We start from the raw sequence: 23,169 nt of genomic DNA, 5'->3' as shown, positions 1-23,169 counted from the left end.
ATTTTAATGCTGCTTCTGACATATTTATGAAATACCTCACCTAGTCTTCGCAGGGTGACAAAAAAGATTTACATCCACAATTACTGCAAGCACATAGGTTTTAGCTATGCACTTTAAACTTTTGTACACAAAGGTATTTAACTTTAATACAACAAAGGTAGGTGGTGCCACCAAGCAACCATATTGGAACTGCATTAGGAGAGATTTATCTCCCTGGACCAGGAGGACAACTGCCCGACTCATCTGCACAGGAGATGGCATCGCAATTAATACGATGAGGAATTTGCCCCTTCCCTCTCCCAGCTCCCCCCTCCAGGAGCCATCTACCGCCTCTACCAGCCGCTGGCATGCAACCTGTTGGGACCCTGGGCAGACCTGGCAGCAAGAAGCTGCGCCGCCGGCAATGCCAAGCCCCGCCAGACACGGTCGCCATGTGCACAGCCCCACCGCCAGCGCTGACGGCCACAGAGATGGTGAGTGGCACCGATCTGTCGCTTGCTGCCAGTGCTCGTCCCAGCCCAGCTCGCTGCTGTCCCCAAACGCAGTCTGCATGGCTGCCCGTGACCTTTGCAAAGCCCCATCTCACCCTGTGCCCCGGGAGGGCGTCATTTCATCCTGTCTGCTGTGGGCTGACCAGTTGGTAGCGCAGGTGGGACTAAAAGGAAAACTGTCCTGCAGAAAATACCAAGCTTGACAATGCAGTTTCATCCCAAATTGATGTAAAAAGTGCCAAGAAGTACCTTGTGCGATTAAATTCTCCAAACTACGTAATGGAACTGTTGCATTTGTTTCAGATGAAAATATTGCACTCTGTGCTTCATCCTGACTTTAGCCTCTTTTGTAAGTTCAGCCTTCATCATCATAATGTAACGTGTAGTTACTTCCACGAATTACACAAGCGATTTAGCCAGTAGAAGAAGTAGATACAACATTATGAGCCATAATAAGATAGCTACAACGTGGAAATTGTGAAGTCTGGAAATTAAGCATTTTGGTAGATTGATAAACGTACTTTGCTGCTGATGTGGAAGCAGTCTTCAATTATGTGCAAACACAGGTGTGAACAAAGGTAGGAAAGTGTCTGCATGGATGAAGGAGCATCCTCCCACACTGGCATCTTCTCAGGCATCCTGCTGGTGTCCCCATCCTCGGTGACTGTGTCAGACGACGCCACAGCTCCAGCTATGCTGGGTGACAGCCAGGTCCTGCCCTTTCTGCTGAGGTGTCAGCACCTTCGACAGATGGAGAAGTCTCTTGTCCTTGTGTAAACCCCCTGTGTGGATGAGCACTTCTGGCTGAGCTGCTCGAAACCTCAGCATCTCAGCTCTTCTGCCTGCAAGACCCGTTTTTCAGCTGGACTCTAGGATTCAGCCACCTCTGGACTGGGGCTTTAGCATGTCAGCAGGGTCTGCTTTCCCCCTCTGGTTCCTTCTGCCCTGGGGAGCTTGCGCAAGCTCTGAAGTACAGAGACAGCCCCAGCAGAGATGTCACTTCTTCTTTCTGACACCAAACACAATGCAAATGAATGCCTGAGTGACAGAAGACAGATAATTTCTCACTTGATTTTCACAGCACTGCTTTGGTTTTACACCGCATCCACGTTACAGTCATCCTTTTAATGCAGAGAAAAAACATGTCAGCCAGTCTCAGGTCAATCTCCAGGAGTGCGGCAGTTCAATCCTCTGGCAGGACGGATGCTCTGCTGGCAAACATTTTGTAGCCAAAGTCATTTCCAAGTAATGCAGGCAGCTGCTTAGCCTGTCCTGATTCAGCTGAATTGGTCAAAAATTGCGCTGAGGAAGAAAACACATGATGGGGAAGGGGTGAAGGATGGAGCATCTCCTCCCACACGTGGATCCCAAGTGGATGCTTGATGACACTGTGGCTGCCGTGGCATGTGCCCAGGGGGTACCCACGGTTCCCCACACATCCCGATAGCCCAGGGCACACCTCCAGGGAGCGGGCTCCCTTCAGTAAATGTGCAAGATCAAAGACTTCTAGGGCTGAAGGAGGCTGGTAGGAGGAAGAGAAGACAGGGCCGGCATCCTCACCCTATGCCCATGCCTCTCACTGGCACAGCAGGCAGCCCTTCTCCCATGTGGGCACTGCTTATCTCACTGTGGAGTCCATGCACACCTCTCCATGTAAGTAAAATGTCCATGGATGCTTGGAAGTCATTAATTCTATGACAAACCGTCCACGTAGCAAACCAAGTTTTGCCGCTGCTAGCTGAGACTGATGGGACTTGGTGCATCTGCTCCTAAACAGACCTTGAGTCAGGACCAGAGTGCTGCTTTTAGTCTTTTTACGTAGGAATTAAGTGGGTTATATTTAAATTTCCCAGCTTACTCTGCAGCCAGTGCAGAGCCCGATCCCGAATCTTCTGCAGTCATAGCTGACAGATGACTCGTTCGCAAAGAAAGCGTTCCAGTGCCTTATCTGCCGCTTGAAATAAGTGAATGTATCTTTCTTTCTGGAGACTTCTCACTGCCCCGTCTGGGCTGTCCCTCTTCTCCTGGCACAGCCAGATAGCCCATGAGCAGAGCACACAGAAGACACGTCCTTGGAGGCTTTCCAACCCACACCCCTCTGGGCAGGGATTTACACCTGCCCGACATGGGTCCACACACGAGTTTCCCAACGCCTGCACTGCTTCCTACACTTTGACAGCCTCCACTTTAAAATGTGTTTTCAGAGGAAAGTTCTGCCATGGAAATGAGGCAGTCCTTTGAGCACCTTCCTTCACTTTTACTAAAGGCACACCATTTTGCCTAAAAATTTTCACTTGATTTGGTTTTCTTTCCATTACCGCATTTTATTTCCTTTTGCACTGCCTGCATTACATTGCACCGCACTGCATTGCAATCTGCTTGCAATTGTCTTGGAATCTTCACTTGTTTTGATGAAGTCTCAATGTGTCCAGAAACTCCTGGAAAGAGAATACTTAATTCTCAGAATATTTCATTTCAATTTGTGCCGTAGACTGTTCTGAGCACTGGGAGTTTACCGCAGGGCAGATGTTCGATGTTCATACTGTCCGAACTGCAAGCAAACTCCCTCCAGCAACCATCACACAGAAAGCAAGCGTCAGAAAACAAGTCTACAGCCTGAATTCATAAATAATGCTATGCAGGAGCAAACCCCTGCAAAAAGACTTCTGCACAGGTCATCCCGCAGCAGCAAAGGGGAGGCTGCAGGGAGCGGGCAGCGCCTGTCTGCGGGATGTCATCTCCAGTGTTCCCGTGGCTACATAAATGCTGGAAGCAGAAGACATCCAGTTCATTGCAGGGCAACTTGGAAAGTGCTTCCTAACACCATGAGGCTGGGCAGATACTGCCCTGAGCCAGAGACATCTTCCAGTATAAGCAGAAATCCAGGCTTGGGGTGACGCAGGAGAAGCCACCCTTCCACGGGGTGCTCAGCGTGGGCAGCAGGTCTAACACCCAGGAGAAAAGAAACTGCATCCTCCGCAGCACCCACCATGCAACTAACCGCCAGGCAGCTGGGCTGTAGAGCTCGGATGTGACGGGAACAGAGACTCTGCTCCCCCATCACTGCCACCAGCTGCTGCCTTTGGGGTGACACCACGCGCTCCAGTGCAGCAGGAATACAGCAGCCACATCACACTCCTGCTCGAGCTGCTTTCCACTCTGCTTACTTTGGGGATCTCAGCGCTCGCTCGTAGCCAAACACAGTTTGTCAGGAAACTGCCTGATTTGATTCTGGTGGTTGGGTTCAGCCCCCAGCATGTGAGGCACAGAGCTGCTCCAGCACCTGAACTGCCTCCGGCAGCTGTGACGGATGCTGAACACGCCACTGTGCTCAAAGCTCCGGCAACTTGCTCTTTGGAACCGCGATGCTTTTGTAATCTCCAAGTTTTTTAAACTCTGGGCACTGACGTAACACAAGGAGGCACAAGTGTAAAAAAGCTGAAGGCTTAGAAATGACAAAGCATTTTGTGTGCTCCCACGGCGTTGCTACTCCGGTCTGAGAAACCTCATCATAAGCAAGTGGGCTGAGTTCAGCCCTGCAAGCACAAGCTGATCCAGGCCAGCTCTGATCATGCTTTCCCGTCTCAGCGGCAATGGCTCAGGACATCAGGCACCTTTAACTGGCTTTTCAATGCTCTGCTTCACTAATCCAAACCTTCCCCAAACCAGAACTAACTTAGACCTCCCAGCTTTCTAATTACAATTAGCTTTTTCTTATTGTGTTTCCACCAACGGACAGATGTCAATAACAACAAAAAAGCAGAGCGAACAGGAGGGGACCCACAGAGGGTAGAGGATGCAGCAGCGTGCCTCACCTGTGGCACACTGTGCCCTGGCTGGACACCACGTTCTCATGGCCAGCTCACTGGGGGCACATCATCTGGGGAGCCACTGTCACCGTGGGTTTTGAGAGCCAGGCAGGCAATGATCTATGAGGAATTCCTTTGTAAAGCTGTTCCTGCCTTCCTGGAGGAAGAGGACGGTGGTGCAGCCTGCGGCCCCCCGCACACAGAGGGGACATCTGGTGGGCCCAGAGGAGACCTTAGGAGCTGCCCTGGGGGGGGGGAATGGACCCTGCGTAGGGTGAGCTTTGCCAACCGGCCCCATGCTGGTCGGTTCCCAATGCCAGGCACTAACTACAGGGCTAACGCAATTAGCGATCAGAGGGCGAGCTTTTAGCATATTTCATGTACAAGCGCCTCAGCTTTAATTTTCTGGCTCTGGATGTTTTGGGGCAGAGACTCATGCTTGTTGCTGCTGCCAGCATGACGGGACTCAAAACAACTGGCTTACAGGGCACAGAAGAACGTTTGGTAACATTAAAAAAAATCCCCCAAAACAGCTGAAAAAGGCTTTTTAAACTCTTGCTGTTTCTTTTATAATCACTGCGACTGCTTAAAAGCTGGGCAGCACATCAGACATGTAACACTGAATGAACCGTCAACAAGGAAACAGCCTGTCTTTTAAGCTGCTGCCAGTCTCCTTGTGGGTACTGGCAAGGTCCTGCGATTTCCCCCCTCAGAGACGCAGGATGGTGCCCTGTGCCGTCGGCTGGGCACCCCAGCCCTCTTTTCAGGGACGGACACAGCGCTGCAGGCAGCAACCTCCTGGTGCCAACAGCGTGCTCTTCGCACGGTGCGACACCCTCCACAACGATGCTCTGCGAGCTCCGTAACCGCAGCCAAGCCAGAAGTCCTGGGCAGGGCTCCAAAAGAAATGACCGAACAGCCCCGGCTTCCACCCCTCGGCATTAAACACCCCCCGCCCCCCCCCGAAAAGTGGCACTTTTTGCCACAAACCACAGGTCAGACCTGAGAATCAGCATCTCAGCAGGGCACTGCCCTGTCCCACCGTGGACAGCATCGCTCAGCTGCCAGAGCCTCAGCCCCCAGTGCTGTCCTGGGGTGGGGAGGGGATGGTTTCAGCATCGAGGTCTGGCTGGAAACTGCCCCCCCACCCCCCCCCACCCCGCCCCCCCGGCATTGCCACGCGCCGCTGCCGGCTGACGCGACTGATTGATTTGACTGAAGGTAGCCAAACTGTCACTCAGGAGGTGCCCCCTTGGTACCTCTTCTGGATGGATCTACTTGAGGGTGGGCTTGCCGGAGCCGCTCCTGTCAGGGATTTCAAAGGGAACAAGCGGCTGAATGCGGATCTGACAGCTCGGCCGAATTAGGGCTATTTGCATGCTAATTTCCACCGTGCTTAACTCACTGGCAGACCTAGAGCGAGAAGCAGCCTCTGCATGTTTGGAACAATGCTTGACTGATCTAGCTGCGTTAACGAGCAAATTATGGTAATTTTGTTATTACAAATGCATAGAAATTTCCAAAGAGTGGAGCAATACAATATGTTTTCTCTCCTCCTCCTCACTCCTAAATACAGACCCTTTTGTTTATACACACTTTGCCTTGCTTACTTATGTTTAGATAGGCACAGCATCTCACCTCGACAGGAGGAGGCAGAAATTGTGGCTGGAGCAGAGGGAGCCTGCAGAGCAGACCGGACTGGCTTTGCTGCGCACGGGACACTTGGGACTGCATCCTCAGCTGGTGTAAAGCTGGTGTAAAATCCTCAGCAGCACAGAGCCATGGCAGTCGGGGGTCAGGGCTAACTGACCCCAGTTGAGGATCGGGTTGTAAGAGGAAGGCGGGTTTGGGAACAGAAGATCCAGAGTCTGTTGGCTTCCCAACATTTCACCTTCTTGCCCTCTCTAGTGTAATTTCTAAATCAATTTAATGAAATAATAGCTGACAGCATCATATTGAAAACAATATAAATTTTATCTATATTCTGCGTGAGCATGGTAATTACATTCCAGAGAGATGAACAGCAAAACATTTCTCCAGGCTTCCAAGATGCCAGCAGAGCCTCATTCAAAATGTACATGAGCAGTGGATAAATGCATACCATTTACTTAACTGCTTCATTATTAATTAAGGGAATCATTTGTCAGTTGATCTGCAATGTGGTATTGCCCCCAGATATTCACTTGCTCCATCATATGTGATGAAACTTCTCCAGGATTTGCCTTCCAAGATTACAGGAGGGTGGGGAGGCACCTTTGTGGAGCAGCCCTAGACCTGTGGAAAAAGCAGCAAATCTGCTTAACCAGAGAACGCCAAATGTCACTGTTTCTGCCTTTGGCAGCAGGTCTTCTGGCTGTGCTGGTGGAAGCCATGGGTGCTTTTGTGTCCATCTCTGGAGGGTGAAGGCATTTTAGGGGCACTGGGTGGTGATACTGGCACAAAAAAAGTCAGTGCCCATAATCCCAGCAGAGATGGACATCCCTGCCATAACAGCAGCATGAAGCAGGCAGAACAGATGGCAAATGGACCGAGGAAGCACCTCCAGGCTCCAAGGAGGTAACTTGCAAACCTTCCACTTCACCAACGAAATGTAACAGTTTCTCTCTCACTTGCTTTAGCTCCTAGCATAAAAGGCCTGATTCTCCTTTCCCTTTCAGTGGCCACAATGGCATCACTGTGCAAGTAACCAAGTGGTTCCGGCTTTACGCTGTACGTCGGAGGACGACCCGGTTTGGGCTGCACCACTGGTGCCCTCCGTCACCCCACGTACTGCGATTTGCTTTCTCTGCCACTGTTTTGAAGCGGTTTACCTCCCAGCTGCCTCGCTTTCGGTTACCACGCTGCTGCACATCAGCAATTTGTAGATCAGCAGATTACAAAACACTGTTGCAAAACTTTGGGAGAGTCAGAATAAACAACAGAAATGCACCACAGTAATCATGAATGAAGTTTTTGGTGTGCCAGGGGAACTGAATCCCACCAATCCCTACAGGCTTTGTTTGGGATGTCCCACAGTCTAACTGCTGCCTCCAGACTCCCACCACGACACCAGGCTCACGTTTCTGCCCCCCCTGCACCTCTTGCTGCAGGCTGGTTCTCAAGCAGGCTGAGGGAGAGTGCTGGCCCTTGCTGGCTCTGGTGGGAGGAACAGCCCCAACAGGGAGAGGTCACGCAACTTCACTTCTCCTCCGCATTAATACCTGCTAGCCACAAGGGGAAAAAAATGCATTTGAAAACCACGTTTGTTTCCCAACATCATCTCCTGCTTTGCACGTTAGAACTACCATCTCCTCCTAGACAAAAGATTGCTAATGACACCGTTGCTTTCTTTTATGCTTTTCTTTTCAAAGCCCAGTTTTGAATGTCACTGTTTTCAGGTCCCTTTAGTCGGGTAATTGCACATAGACTTCATATAAAGGAAATTCATTTGTTCAGGGTCACTGCATGGTTTTTCATTAAAAACAAATTACCGGTGTTCAGAAAGGACATCTGGGTTTCGAGAGTCCCATTAATGACTATATTTTCAGCATCACTATTCCGGACAGTCTACCCTTTCCTGTCACCCAGCAAGCAGGGCCTGCCAGGAGAGGAGGGGACAGGGCAAGTGACAGTCCCTGGGAGGGGAGAATGAGTGGCAGGGTGGGGGCTCCATCCCTAGAGACAGGGAGAAGGAAGAAGGGGGAAAACAAACCAACAGGCAGCAGGGGCTGCTGTCCATCCCAGCACATCTAACACAAGAAATGAAATTAAGTATTTAAGTGAACGATAATGGCTCCTTGAGCACAACCTTTTTCCAGTTCAGTTGCGGCACCGTGAGCCTGACGGAGAGGGCAAGCAGATGCTGGAGCCTGACAGGGGCATGGTTTGCCCAAGGTCTCTCAGCTGTGGGAACCACCATAAGCCCCCCCGCTGCGCCGACCCTTAGCAGGGACCCAAACAAGACACAGCTGCCGAGACAGTGGTCCGCAGAGCAAGCATGCAAGCTGCAGCTCCAGCACCACTCCTCCTGTCTTCCCCTCTGTGCCCTTGCCAATGGACACCATCTTCCCAACACACGGCAGGACACAGACCTTCAGACATTTTCAGGAGCACTCCCAACAAATAGTGATCCACGGAGCAAGACTTGACTTGGCACTGGAAATAGGCTGGTGGTGTGCGGAACAACAGAGGACCAAGAAAAGACCCCAGGCAAGCAGCGCCGGTCCCCATCACCATGCCAGCCCCAGCCAGCAATGCACAGAGCCTAGGCAGGAGGAGAAGCAATGCTGGAAAGAAGGTCTGGCCTCCCAAAGGCAAGAGAAATATGGTAATGGCGTTCTATCCATGACTAGCAGACCGTCACTCTAGCAGCTGTGCTCCCTTTCAAATGCTTCAAAAGCTGGGTCACTCACGTAGGCCACGGAGCACAATCCCTGCAAATACTGCGTTTCCCAGCGATGCGCTCCCAAGTGGCTGCTGCTAGGCTCCTAAAGCCAAATCTGCAGATATGAGGTGGTACAGGGAGCGAAGAGAGCAGAAGCTGCAAGCAGAAGAGAGCATCACCTCCGTTAGAAGAGCCAAAGAGCCCTGGGACACCTGTTTGGAAAGGAGTAAGCAAAACCTAGTGGCACTAGGCTCCGGGCTGCAAGTACTGGATGGGATGAGAAGATGCAGTTTGCACCTGCCCGCTCTTCCCAGGAGACAAAGGGAAGGCTGCTGGGAAAACACTGCTCTGTGTTTCTAAAGAGACAGAACCTTAGGGGCACAATCACAGTGCGAAGAAATAATAATAATACCAAATTATTGGAGATAATTTTCCATATACAGCGTCTCATTAACCTGTGGGATCCTGTGCACTGAGGTGGTACTGAGACCACAAACCTAGCAGGAATCAATAGTGCATTAAACCTGTAAATAGATAATGAGAACATACAGAGAGCTACACTAGACAAAATAAACATTTACAAGGGATACAGACACTCATGCTTCAAGGCATAAGCCACTACATGACGAGTAGTAAAGTTTCTACTTTGGGCAAGATGCTCCAGGACCTGCTGCATCCCTAGCCACAGGCCAGGTGATGACGGTGGGCAGCAGTGGCTGTTACCAGGACCCTCACGGATTCACATGACAGATGCCACATGATGTTGTCCATCTCCTGCCTGCTCTCAACACGTCCAGGAGTATTTACCAACAGTCACCGATCTTCTACCGGGTCCAGCTGCCAGGAGAGGCCCCTGACCATACCCTGCAGAGCCACACGTGCCACCCACATCCAGCTGGGAGCATGGCATTGACCACCACCTCCAAGCCCGATCTCCCAACCAGTTGTTTTCCCATCTATGTGCCCATGCATCCCCACCGCCGCATTTCACTTGTGCCCTGTGCTGTCAGAGGACTGTGGTCTGTGGGAACCACAGCGCATCCTTGGAGAGCTCCTCTCCAGTCACCTTTAAGGGGTGACAGCCACCAAAAGGTGGCAGGAGAAGCGTGCAGGGTCAGTGACCAGCAGAGGGAATAAGTTTACGGGAGCCTCAAGCTCTCAGTTTGTAAAGCTCTGGACTGCACTCAAACCCACACTGTTTGTTTAGTTGGTTCCTTCAGAGAAAAGTAGTTGATTAATTTATTCTCTGGGACAGGGCAGACATCCACAAACTACAAAAAAAAAACCAAAAAAAAAACCCCCCAAGAAAATTCTTGTTGATATGCAAGTCCCTGTTCTTGCAGGGAAGGAAGGGAGGAGACACAACAGCATGGACCAGGTGCCCCCAGATGCAGCGGGGACAGGTCCTGGGGCATGTCTTTGCCTGTAGGAGAGGCAGGGAAGGACCCAGGGCTGGCTGGGGGAGAAGCCTCTCCTGTTCGCACAGAACAGCAGGGGGGTTGGAGAAGGGATAAGCACAGAGCAACACGCTGAATCCACACAGCTCCCACTTCCAGCTTGGAGATGTCAGGGAGCTGGATGGTGTCCCCTGCCCTGCCGGCATGCAGCAGATCCCCAGCAAATGTGGGACAAACAGCAGCAGCATGGCAAGGGACAGGTTTGCTCGCTGAAGCACAAGCAATGGCAGCAGCAACAAGCACGCAACAAAACACTGCCTATGTCTTACCATGTATACATTTCTCCCATGTCTCCGAGCACTTAACTCACACAATCACTTAATTACGAGCAGAAATTTATGGCTAATGATTAAGAATCTTATCAAGGAAGCACACTTCCAGCAAGAAGCTCCAAAAACTATTGACAAGGCAGCAGTAGGTTGTGAAACAAATCCCTGAGACCCGGTACGACAAACGCGCACCCTTGCTCAGGCACGGTGATTTTGGAACAAGTAAGGATGTGCCAACGGCACCAGACTGGATCTGTCACCAGCTTCACAGCCAGTCCCTGAAGGACTGTGTGCTTTCCCTAGCAAGGCTCTGAAACTGGTCCTGCAAAGGACAGGAGTCAAAGAAGGATGGAGAAGGTATTTTGGATGCTAGTTAGCAAATTCTCACTTAAATGAGAAGAAGAACCTACAGGAATTGCAGCTGACCTTCACACTAGCTGGAGCAGAAGGTTGTTATTAAAGGAACCAGTGAGAGGAACAGTGCAGTTATTCAATATAATGGGTCACACAAGCCTATGTGTAGTTAAAAATAAAATCTATTACCCGGGAAAATCGGCTCAGATGACTCTGCATCACCGAACCTTCACTGCACCTCCTCTGCCTGAGCACTGCCAAACCCCACATCCTGCAGTTTTGCCATCCCACCCCAAAAAAAGAAGCAAGAGCAAATATTCCCCTTAGCTGGGGAAGGGCCTGGGGCTCACAGCCGTATTTTCAGTGAAAGGTGCTCTGAAGGAAGGCGGTAGATTCCCGCAAGGTTTATACAAGCCTCTGAATCTCCACCTTTGTCAGGAATGATGTGTCCAACGCTTCCAGGTGTTCACTCTCAGCAGGAGGATGCCCCTGGAGAGACGGAGGGTTCAGGGCATCGGTGAAGGACAAGCCCAGGAGGGACCGGGGTGGGTGGAAGAGGAGGGAGTGGGACATCTGTCCCTCCCCAGGACACAGACACGACCAACCAAGCCTGCTGCTCCTCATGCTTTAAGGTATGATCACAGCTTGTGGTCACGCTAAAGAGTTCATGCAAGTCCAGTTCTTCACCTGGCACGAGAAGTTAGATGTGCCATCACAGTCAGGCAGGCCTGGCCAAGGGCGGAAAGATTGTACCAGTCCCGGTGTCTGTATGTGTGTGTCCACGAGAAATGGCATGAAACCAGGACCAAACCTCATGCTCTTTTCAAACAAGGCTTGCTTTCAGGTTTTCACTTATTATTCTCACGTCTCACCAACTGCATCTGATACCCTTTCAGCGGCTCCAAATGATGTTACATTTTATGGGTAAAAACTGGTTTCAATACAACCTTTGATGGAACTTCTGTAGCCAGTTTCTAACTCTAATACACACATAAAATAGCTGGGGTTTTTTTCTTAACTTCTTAGCAAACTGGTAGAACTCCATTTGCGGAACATAATCAAGACTGGTAGCAAAGGTCAACCCTGAAAGAGCCTGGACACCGAACCACCATCACCCACTTTGCTGAGTACTTTCCTCTAAATCACCAACTCCTGGAGCCATGCAATTACAACTGAAATCCCCCTTTGGAGGATTCTCCTCAGTACTCCTCTGACCTCGCTGACTCCAAAGAGCTGGCTCAAATGTCCTGAAGGGTTTGGAAAGCAACAAGGGAAAAGAAAAGAGTATCCCCAAGTTATCACCACTTTTCAAATCATCTGATACTTAGGGGGCCAGATCCATGACTTTTGACATCAGAATACTGCCCTCCCTCACAGCCAGCAGTGCCTGTCACGTCTAAACCAAAGGTGGCAAAGCTTGGGGACAAAGCCCAGCGGTTCTTTCAAGCTGAAATAAATCTGCTGATTTCCAGTAGTACCTGACCTCCAGCACCCAGGCAGGAGCAAGCCCCGCTCAGTGCTCCCACCACCACCTTGATGTTGCCGTCCCACCCTGGGCTGCATGCAGATCCACAGCAGACACCGATGAAGCTTGCACCGATGCTGTTCCGTGGTGCCAGCAGACCCCGCTGTGCCTGCACACCCTCTGCTCCTGCTGGCCACCAGCCGGCTCATGCCATGTGGCACTTCTGACTGCGGGGCTCCAAAAGGGGAAGGAAATCACAGAAATACAGTTGTCCTGAGGACAACTCAAGTGTTCGCCAGGAGTCAGGTGGGTGGGCGCAGTTTTGCACAGAGAAACGCGGAGATTAGGACAAGTCCACCCCCCATGGGCCAGCGACCTGAGCAGGGGGACAGCACGGAGCCACACAGCATGGTTGGAGAAACAGGTAGGTTAGAGCAAAGCCTGTGTCAAACAGGAAGAGCCAGGCATGGTCCAAAAGGGAGCAAACCCCAGGGGAGGCTGGGGGCTCCTTCAGCATCCCAGTGCAGAAGATTTGCCTTGGCTGTCTCCAGGCTGGATAACCTCCGGTGCTGGGGAGCCTGGTTTTCCTTCCTTCAGGCCTGCTTTGCACCTTCCCTTCCCCTCTTGCACTGTGGCTTCTGCCTCGTGCTCACCTCAGCGCAGAGCATCCACAGCATGCCACGCTCTCCTCCTGAAATGCTGTTGAAAATTTTTTCTTTTCCCTTTTTTTTTTTTTTTTTTTCTTTCCCCCACTCCTGTTTTGAAGACTCACCAGGCACCATTCCTGTCAGCGCTGGAGCGGAATAGCTGCCCTGTCCGGCAGGAGGGACGTGCGGAGGGTATCCTGGGAGGGTTGTGCTTGCCAGCTCACGACCTGAGGAATCAAACCAACAAATCACCACGTGAGCATCACGACGAGCGGACATGGTTTTACATCTCCCCGAGCGCCCAGAACACAGCCATGCATTTGTCATCACTGCTCTGTGAGGACCAGCATGGGATTTCCAGCCTGGCAGGGAGGGCAGGCAGTTTTGCTTTCTCTACGAGCTGCCACAAAGCTCTGACGAAGTGAGAGATGGGAAGGGGAAGAGCAGAGCTCTGCAGGGAGAGGAATGTGCCGGCCTGAACTCCGGCTGCTCGCCCCTATTCCCAAGTTCCTCCAAAGCTCAGATTTATAAAGTCAGAAACAGCAAAATGTGCAGTAACACTGATCTTAATGACACTTCCCTAGAAAACTCTCCAGAAAATCACAGTGCATGGGCTGATGTTTGGCAGAGATCTAAATGCAGTGCACGACATAAGTGTTTTTATCTCTTACTAAAGCAATTAACAAAAAAGAACAAACACAGGACACTGAGATGCAAAGACAGTTTCAAATACAGTTTGCTGTGGTGCCAGTGGTGCCAGCAGAAGGGTCAGATCTGTAGACACAGCCACAGTAAGCCTTTACTTAAGACCCCGCAAACATGTATTTTTACTCAAGTACCCACAGGTCTTCCATAGAAATATTCCTGCAGAAAGCAGGCAGTGGGGTGCCCCCGTCTCCCTCTGACCCTGGGCCGGGGGTCTGGGGTGCCCTCTCTTCACCCCTCCCTCAGGCACAGCTCCCAGCACCGTCCACGACACATCGCTGCCAGCGGAGCAAAAACAAGAGATGCAGACGGTGCAAACTGCAAAGGGGGGCAGAAGTAACATCCTGACGCTGTCTGGACCCTGGTCCCGCGGGGGGGGTCCCACGATAGCCACTGTCCCCACAGACTGCCGCTGCCGCAGCATGATTTTGGGGAAACTGCTGTCTTCTGTGGCCACAGATGACCCAGCAGGAGAAAGGGATGCTCCTGCGATCCCATCAGGGAGGATCCATCCCTCATCACAGGAGGAATCCTACAGCCCACTCACGGCCTCCCAGAGCATCCTTGGGAAGATCCCTTATCTAAGGACAAGCTGCCTTCAAAGGGCACCAGAGAATCTGCTCCGGGACACCACGGCTGGGTTTGCAGCTGGATGCAGGCACTGCTAACCCCTCCTGGTGAGAACCACACACAGTGCCCAGGCCACTGCTTTGCTACGGGGATCTGCCTGAGCCACCGCCTGGCAAGGGAACGGTGCTGCCAGCACCTCTGTCCTCCTGCCAAGCGGCTGCTCCAGAGGCCAGGAGGAGGGAGGGGACCCTCATGACAGGGTATGGCCCTCCCTGGCTAAACCGCAGGCTCAGAGGCAGAGGCACAGCAGCAGCACCAAGCTCTGAAAAGGTGGGTGTGCACATCAGGTAAGAGAAAGGGACTCTGAGCTGCAGGGAGCCCCCGGCCCTTGCCCGAAGGATGCATCCCTGCTCCTCTGTCCCCTGCATGGCAGGGACCACTCAGGCTGCTGTCCTGGAATGCTGTTGGCCCAAAACAGCTCGTCAGCCTGGCAAAAAAAATCACTGTGAGCGCAGGTTCCTTCACCAAAACGCGGCATGTCAGATCAACAATAAAAGTTATGTGACTGTTGATTTTAACACCAGCGACAAGAAGAAACGCACAGATTCTTGCAATTAAATTGCTGTCGTGGTTTAACCCCGGCCAGCAACCAAGCACCATGCAGCAGCTTGCTCGCTGCCCCCGACCTGGAGGGGTGGGGAGGAGAATCAGAAAGGAATGTAAAACTCGCGGGTTGAGATAAGAACAATTCAGTAATTTAAACAGAATAAAAAGGTAAGAACAACAATAATAACAATAACAATAATAACAGTAACAACAACGATTATGACGGAAAGGTGAAGAGGGTAAAATCCAAAGGAGAAGGGAGAAAGGAAAACAAGTGATGCACAGGACAACTGCTCACCACCCGCTGACAGATGACCAGCCAGTTCCCAAGCAACAATCCCCCCCACCCCAGTAACCCTCCAAGTCCATACACCAAGCACGATGTCCCATGGTGTGGAACATCCCTTTGGCTGGTTCAGGTCACCTGTCCTGGCTGTGTCCCCTCCCTGTGCCCCCCCAGTCCTCTGGCTGGCAGGGCCCAAGAAACCAAAAAGTCCTTGACTTAGTAGTATAAACGTCACCCAGCAACAATTAAAAACATCAGCACATTATCCACACTGTTCTCACATCAGAACCAAAACGCAGCACTGTACTAGCTAGTAAGAAGAAAGTTAACTCCATCCCAGCCGAAACCAGGACAATTGTTTTCTGTAGGCACTGGATTTTATGCTAGTGGTTTTTTTCAAGTCTCTAGAGCTTGGAGGAGTTGAAACTAAATGTTTTCCCACAAGCAAAACCCACTTTTTAACTGTTTTGGTTGGCAGAGATTTTGAGCCGTGATTTCATTTTGAACTGATCTAAAAATAAAATTTTAACTTTTTTTTTCGTTATCATCAAAGAAATGAGACCTCATCTGATGAGACAAGAGACAGAAATGCGAGTTACTGCAAATTGCTGCTCACCACCCCCGGGTCATGGCCACGAAGGCCGCTTTCCCCACTGCCCCCATCAGATGAAGAGGTCCATGCCGAAATGCTCCGGCAGCGTCTGGCACACAGGCATCGCTGCCGTGATCTCTCAGCACATGCCCCACTTTCCTTGGCGCTCTTCATCCACAAATTGGGATGTGTGCCGTTCCTCTCAGGCCCTTCCTACAGAATATTTATGGTGCATCCACATCCTGAAAGAATTTAAGGTTCAAAACAATTGATTAATTTGCTCTCCAGTTCTGGGGGGAAGCCAGATCCCTTACGGAAGGGCATCATGAATTCTAATTATTCAACGCAGGCAGAAAATGGCTCTTTTAGATTAAAATGTTCTCCCCTCATCACTGCCCTGCTTCTTTTCCTCCCACACAAAATTAAACTCTGAGTATGTCACCTCTACAGCCTGGGGATGGCAAAAGTATCTGCCATCTACTTCAAGTTGACCACAGAAGCAATGTTCATCCCCAGCTCTGGCAGGGAGTCCTTGACAAAGGGCTGCCTCTGACGCAGAAGAGCATCTCAGAGCCTGACCTCCGCGCTGGTACCCCACCCGGGAGACCAAGAAGGGACACCACCGTTCTGCCCTTCCTCAGTGGCCGGTGTCACTGTGGAAAGCCGAACGCCTTGTCACCCAAAGATGCCAAAGTCAGTGGGCAAGCTCCCCCCGCTCCTGACTTGTCCCACACTGACCATTCCTCACTTTCCAATAGCTATTAAAAAAACCAAAAAACACATTGCCCTGCAATTTTTTTCAATGTACTGAAATATTACAACATTTTTCGCTTTCTCCAAAGCCACTGTCACATCCAGCACAGCCGAGGGCACTGAGCTGTGTAGCCACCACTGGAGACACCAAGGAACGTAGGATCTCAGCTCCTCCATAAATCAAGTTCAACATCACTCATGGTCTTTCCACAGGTCTGGTCTGGTTTCCATCACACCCCATTTTCAAATTAAACATTCTGGAACCTGCCGACAAATGTTTGGGCCAAAGGTGACCAAGGGCACAGCTGCAAGTGCTGCAACCCCACCTCGTCCTCTCAATTGTATCCAATGTGCTTTCCCTAAAAAAAGGAGTGGAGCACCCCCATCCTCTATGAGATTTCCCTCCAATATTGGCAAGCTTCAATTGCACCGAAATAATTATTTCAGAGAAACAATAATAACCCTGGCACAAAGAGAGGATGAGAAGCAGTATCCATGCCAAGGTGCTCCCACTCTACTCATGCAGGGAAAGCAGCCAAGAGGTCATGAACATCTTTGTTTCAGCAGTGAGCCACGGAGACATGGAGACCAAGGTCCTTCCAGACACACTTTCTTTGGTCTGGGCTTTTTAAGGTTATTTTAAATGTGTAAAGTTGGAGATGGGGCACAAGTGGCTGCAGGCAGAGCTGCCTCCCTCCTTGCCTTGCTGGGCTGGTGTTGTGTGGGACAGAGCAGCTCAGCTGCCAGCTCCAGCCTACGGAGAAGCTCAGCTGGAGCACAGTATAGCATGATTTCCCAAGAACCTCTGCCAACACTATGAGGCCATGGCTTAAAGCTTCAGGTACCCAAATACCTTGCAGAGTCTTGCCTGGTAGCCCCAGCAGCACTGGTACCTTCAGTAGTATCTGCTGGCATGCCTCCATGATGGGACCAAGGAGACCCTGGCTTGTCCTTCAGCCTGCCACCTCCTCCAGGCCACTTCGCTGAGCTCCTCCCCAGGAAAAGCACGCCCAAGGTGTGCATCAGCAAGGCAGCTCCGACTCATCATTCGTCCAGCCTCCAGAGGAGAAATGTCTTAGGGGAGAGGGTCGAGATGCAAGGGAGGTTTTGTTCAAAACACACACCATATACCATGCTTGTGCTACCAAAGGCAGAGCAGGTCCACGTTCTTCAAGCACAATATGGTGAGACTGGCAGTGTCCTTCCCAGGATGGGAAGAACGTCCTTTCCCCCATCACGACCAGGTCCTGATAAAACTGTCTCTTCCGTAAGTGACCTTGCCACATAGATGCTTCCATCACACCAACAGAGTAAAGCTCTATCCCTTTGCCTTCAGCAGCACCTGGCTGCAAAGGCCAGCAGGTGAGTACCTGGAGCCTTCAGCCGGAGTCAACGTGCTCTGGAGGCTCCCAAGAGCATTTGAGCAGTCAGGTGTGATGCTGAGGAGATGGGCTGCCACCACATGAACGTGGTGGGCTGCTGGTGCCACATGGCACACCACTTTCTTGCGGCACCCTACTTCAACAAGCCAAAGTGCACCGTTTACCAGGACAGCAACTAAGCCAGAGCCTGGATGATGGAGACAGGATAAAAATAGTAATGACATGAGAAGCGGGCTATGGAGAGAAAACAGGAGTACAGGATTATCTGCACTCCACAACTTGCCACAGCATCACACAGATAGCAGCAGATAACCCGTCTTTGAAAAGCAAAGATGCAGCGCAGAAGAGACCTGAGGTCAAGACGACTGCACAAGGTTGAAGTACTGCTACAGACAAGCTGCTGTCCCTCTCCAAGCCTCACTCAGCCTTTGCACCTCTCCAATGGAGAAGAAGGTTCGCCGCTTCTTCGGCGAGTTGCTGTTGGGTCTGAGGGTTTGAAAGTGCTGCAGCATGGAAAGAGACGTCATACTTGGAACACTTTTCTCACCCAATTGTGCAACGAGGACAGCCTGGCTACACAGCCCCTCCAGTGGGCAATTAGCAGGGAGCGATTCTCAGCGTTGCCTTGAGATGGTGTCGAGCTGCACAGGAGGGGACAGCACGGGAACAGGCACAGGTCCGGGCATGGGCACCACACTTCCATGAAGAAGTTCCCAACTGTCCATGCCATGGAGCCAAGGCTCCCCCAAGGGTCCAAGGAGCCAAAACACTTTGTCTGCAACACGGTGCCTCTGCACCGCACCCACGCTGAAATAGTACAAGGGTTACAACACCCGGTTCTCCTGCTCCAAGGAAAGCACTCGGCCTGGAGTCCCAGCTCTCTGCAAAGCCCCAGCAAGTCTGGATGCAGCCACTGCTCCCTTTAGGGAGCTGCCGGTGCCACTGGGATCACATGCTCCTCTGGGTCTTCCCAGTGCAGAACCAGCACAGCAAAGCTCCCAGGGTTTCCCAGTGCAGGACCAGTGCAGCAGAGCTCCCGTGCCTGCTGCATGCCACAGTGCAGGTACGTGGCAGGGCTGCCTGCAGACAGGCTCCACGCTGAAGGAGCACATCCAACTGAAAACCCCTGCTACCGTGCCAGCTGGAGCCACCTGGGGAGGGGCTGGGGACCACGGAGCTGGACAGTAAAGTACCCCATGGGATGGGGGAGCACCACCACCCTGGCTGGCATCGGGGGGAGGGGAGCAAATGCCTCTGTTACAGATGCTCCTGCACATATACAAGCATGGCAAGCTCACCAAGGGGATGAAAAGTTGCACATCCCTTCCAGTCTTAGGCGTATCTCTGCCAGAATTTATCCCACATTACTCCAAAAAGCAGAATATGATGATGCCAAATAATAGCTGTATCAAGTGGCACCGCGGGACCAAAGGGTGCAGCCACATGTCAGAGTGCTTGGCTCTGCACAGAGAAGGTATGCAATAAATGTCCACCCCTCCATTCACCAGGAGCTGGCAGAGTGCTCACACTGAAAGCAAACTATCATTTCTCAAAAAAAGTGCAAATAAGTAATTTTCTGCCGTGAAGGAAATCATTTTGCAACCAGCTGCAGGAGAGGTCAGCAACACCCTGCTGAGCAGATGTTGCAAGCAGTGCTTGGGCATCAGCAAACGTCCCCTCTGCAGGACAAGCGCCCTGAGGCTGGCTGGGGCAAAAAGCAGCATGTGGCAGCAAAGGACTCTCCTGGCTCCAAACCGTTGTGAAAAAAGATGAAAGACTCATTTCGGATCACTCTTCAGTCCATCTACCTTTTTTTACCACAAAAAAAATTAAAAGGTGGCAAAGAACGTTTCCAAGTGTGTCTTTGTATACTACTGCGTGTAAACGTGAATCCAATTAACTTCAAATTTAAATACTAATGAAATTATCTCATTCGGCGATCAGCTCAGCTCTCATCCATGGCAGTAATTAACCACTGGGGGTTGTCACTCCCAGACACATGACACGAGGACTTCCCCAAGCTCAGGTGCTTCAAACCCTTGCAGAATTCATTACCCTGACAGTGTGAAAACCCTTCACTTTCAATACCACAGGGCACCAAGACGTTTTTTTTCCCCTTTATCTAACAGATTGCCAGTAACAGTATGAAAGAAATGAACCCACTGGACAGGTAATTAACTACTGCAAAGGATACACTAGAAAATGCGGGGGGTTCAGGTGGTGGGGAGGGGGCTCACACACCCCCTTTGCCACTGCCTCCGAACTATCCTCTACAACAGCAGGGCCAGTGATTTTCCTCTCCACGGTGGGTGGGCTGTGGGATGTGCTGAGGGGAACGGAGCCTTCGCCTACCTCTCCATGCCTACAGCACACATGAAACTGCCATCAGCCCAGGAGCATGGTCACCAATCAGGCAGGGCGTTGGGTTCACGTGGTAATCCCACCTCTCTAGAGACGGGGGTTCAACACCAACAGGCCTGCAGCGTTGGGAAAGCCAGCTGGGCAGTGCCGACGTTATTGCCGTGCGTGGTCGCTCTCATCGCCAGCATCTCCGCAAGGTGAAATGACCACCCAAGGCAGCATGCACCCTCTGTCACGTCCAGCACCGGAGTGCTCCGCCAGCAGAGACCAGCATCCGCCCAGGGTCCATCTCATGTGCGTGCACCCTCTCCACTCCTGCCCAAAACCAGCCCCCCTCCAGACCTGCCCGCCTGCCCAAGGCAGAGCCTCCCTGGCTCCACACAGGGGCTGCTGCCCCACCTGTCTCTTCATGTCTTTCCAGAGAATAATTTTGGTTTTAAATGCAGGTTTACACTAAGCAAAATGGAGGTGAAGAGATGCCACCACACCGGCACACTGTCACCTGCCCACAGGATTGTGCGAGGACCTGGGCAGGCGCTTCCAGCACCGTCCCATTCAGTCTGCAGGTCTGTGGTCCCTCACCCAACAGCCCCTGCACACCAGGAAAGCCAATGCTGACTTCATGCAGGGACACCACGTAGGTGCACCAGCAGAAAGGGCAAACCTATCCCAAAAGGCAGCCAAGTTGGACAGATGGGACTTGGCTTTCAGTTGTGCTCCCTCCTAAACGACCCTGCACAGTCTTTGAGATCCTTATCGCTCCCTACAGCTGCCTGACGGGCTGTAGGCAGGTGGGGGTTGGTCTCTTCTCCCAAGCAACAAGCAATAGGACCAGAGGAAATGACTTCAAGTTGCACCAGGAGAGGTTTAGATTGGATATCAGGAAGAATTTCTTCACAGAAAAGGTGGTCAGGCATTGGAACAGGCTGCCCAGGGAAGTGGTGGAGTCACCATCCCTGGAGGTGTTCAAAAAACACATAGATGTGTCATGTGGGGACATGGTTTAGCGGTGAGCTTGGCAGTGCTGGGTTAATGGTTGGACTTGACGATTGTAGAGGCCTTTTCCAGCCTAAATGATTGTATGATTCTGTCCCACAGCATGGCACTGCCATCATCAAGCACCCACAACCATCAGTAGCAGAGGAAGGGACCTGCACTGGTGCTCCTCTGCCACCAGAACCCCAGGGACCACTCTGCTGCTCCCAGGAGCCAGCATACATCACTCTCTCTATGGATGGGCTTTGGCAGCCTCCCCACCACGCCAGGCACCAGCCGTCCCAGAAGTAAGGGAGCGCTGGGATGCATTTGCTTAACACCAGAGAAAGCATAAACAACTAATTGGCAGAGATGACGTTTTGGAAGTCACTTCATCTCTGGGAAGAAAACCCCAATTTCCAGCCAATTTCAGTCAAACCTGTTAACAGAACTGACTTTTCTTCTGAAAAAAATTCAGCTCCTGCTTAGAAAAGCTCTTCCCTTGCCCGGTGAAGATTTTGACCATTCTAACCCTGTCGTTTAAATCATTACCCTAAAGGAATTGTTTTAGCCAAACACACAACCCTGTTAGCAGGATATGGACCTGATGAGTTCTATCATCCTGCTCCCTCCTGCTCCTCCTGCAACCTGGGGACAAACATGTCACACCCAGGGTCTGCCCAGGGCAGCAGCATGGGGCAGCAGAGCACCCCAAACCAGAGATGAGCGCATCTTAAAAAAAAAAAATAAAAATATCTGGTTTGATCACATACAAAACACTGCTCCACGCTCGGCACAACAGCAGCGCAGCACCTCCATTGTTACTGCCTTGGGTCTGGAGCGGCTGTACACGTGCCCCGGCATGTGGTCCTGCCTGAACACAGCAAGGACTTTGCATCCTGCCGATGCATCCCACCAGTGCCTGTGGGATGGCATTTCACCCCGTTACGCTGGGAAAGGATACGGTGCCTGGCGCAGGACCCCGACACATTGAAACGCCGCTGTTAATGAATAACTTCCCTCCTGTGCTCATCTAGCTCTATTTGTGGACATCAAACCTAGTGCGGCATGCTTACTGCAATGAGTTACCTCTCCTGCACCTAATTAGAGGCAGATAAAACAGTGGTAACACACAGATCACCTGTAATGATTTTGCTGACTCGATTATTCTTCTGACAATTAGCTCTGGCTGCCAAAGCCTCACAGGAATGTCAAAGTCTACTTCCTACAAAGCAGGTAATGTCACAGGTGTGACCATGAAATCAATAATGAGGCATAGCTCTTGCAGAGGGCATCCAGGTCAGATGGAACAGCCCTTAAATTAAACATTGATAAGCAGAACACAATTATCCATCATGTTTAAGTGCCTGCGTGAAATTAGCAGCCAGGGAATGGGAGCAGTGGGGGAAAGATTAGTGGAGGAGGTAGTGAAATGCGCAGTGTCCACCGTGACTGGGGCTGCAAGGGCTTGTGACAGCGGCACCGTAATCTGCTATCAAAGCTATAAAATTCAGATTAAGCACACTGCGCTGAAACAGGGGTTGCAGATGTGGGTCTGTTTTTCTCCTCATCAGCAAGGCAGCAGCAGATGTCTGAAGGGAGTCCAGAGCTGCCCTTCATAGCAGGCATCTCTGCTACTCTTCCCATTGACACAACCACACTCCTAAAAAAGACGCAGGGCAGGAAAAAGAAAAAGGAAGAAAGAACAGTACTTTCTGGTAGAGGAAAAAAGCAGTGCAGAAGTACAGACGAACACTCCAGTCTCTTTTCTCTGCAATTTCTAAGCAAGAGCCGTGGAGCTGCAGCAAGCTCTGCTCTCACCCTCATTTGTTCTGGACAATCTCTTCCAGCTGCTGCTGTGTAAATCTCCTGTCCCTTCTCCCTTGCAGCTGTGGAGCTCTTGCACCCCAATGAGCAACCCAACAGTCCAGCTTTTCACATACTCTTTAGGGTTACTAGTATGAGAAGGCTTTGTTTGTAGACTTGATCTGAGCTGCACCATCATCCAAATTGATCTTCAAAGTCTACCTGGGTCTCTCCCTGCTCCTCTAACATGTGCAAGGATAGAATTCCCCAGGTTGACC

At 51.3% G+C, this 23,169-nt stretch overlaps 1 protein-coding gene across 7 annotated transcripts in view; it reads right to left on the bottom strand.

Annotated features, from left to right (window-relative positions):
* The window catches only part of PAX5 (paired box 5), a 132,249-nt gene that overhangs the window by 17,139 nt on the left and 91,941 nt on the right, over positions 1-23,169 (bottom strand). For 4 of the 7 annotated variants that reach the window (XM_037373763.1, XM_037373764.1, XM_037373768.1 and 1 more), the window contains one exon: positions 12,981-13,082. The exons of the other annotated variants lie outside the window; for them this stretch is intronic. In XM_037373763.1, the coding sequence (XP_037229660.1) occupies positions 12,981-13,082 (102 nt within the window). The remainder of the gene's footprint in view (positions 1-12,980; positions 13,083-23,169) is intronic. 7 annotated transcript variants of the gene reach the window in all.

Source organism: Falco rusticolus, chromosome Z, assembly GCF_015220075.1.
Source record: "Falco rusticolus isolate bFalRus1 chromosome Z, bFalRus1.pri, whole genome shotgun sequence".
In the NCBI taxonomy this organism is placed as follows: domain Eukaryota; kingdom Metazoa; phylum Chordata; class Aves; order Falconiformes; family Falconidae; genus Falco; species Falco rusticolus.
This window is presented reverse-complemented; position numbering and strand designations above follow the sequence as displayed.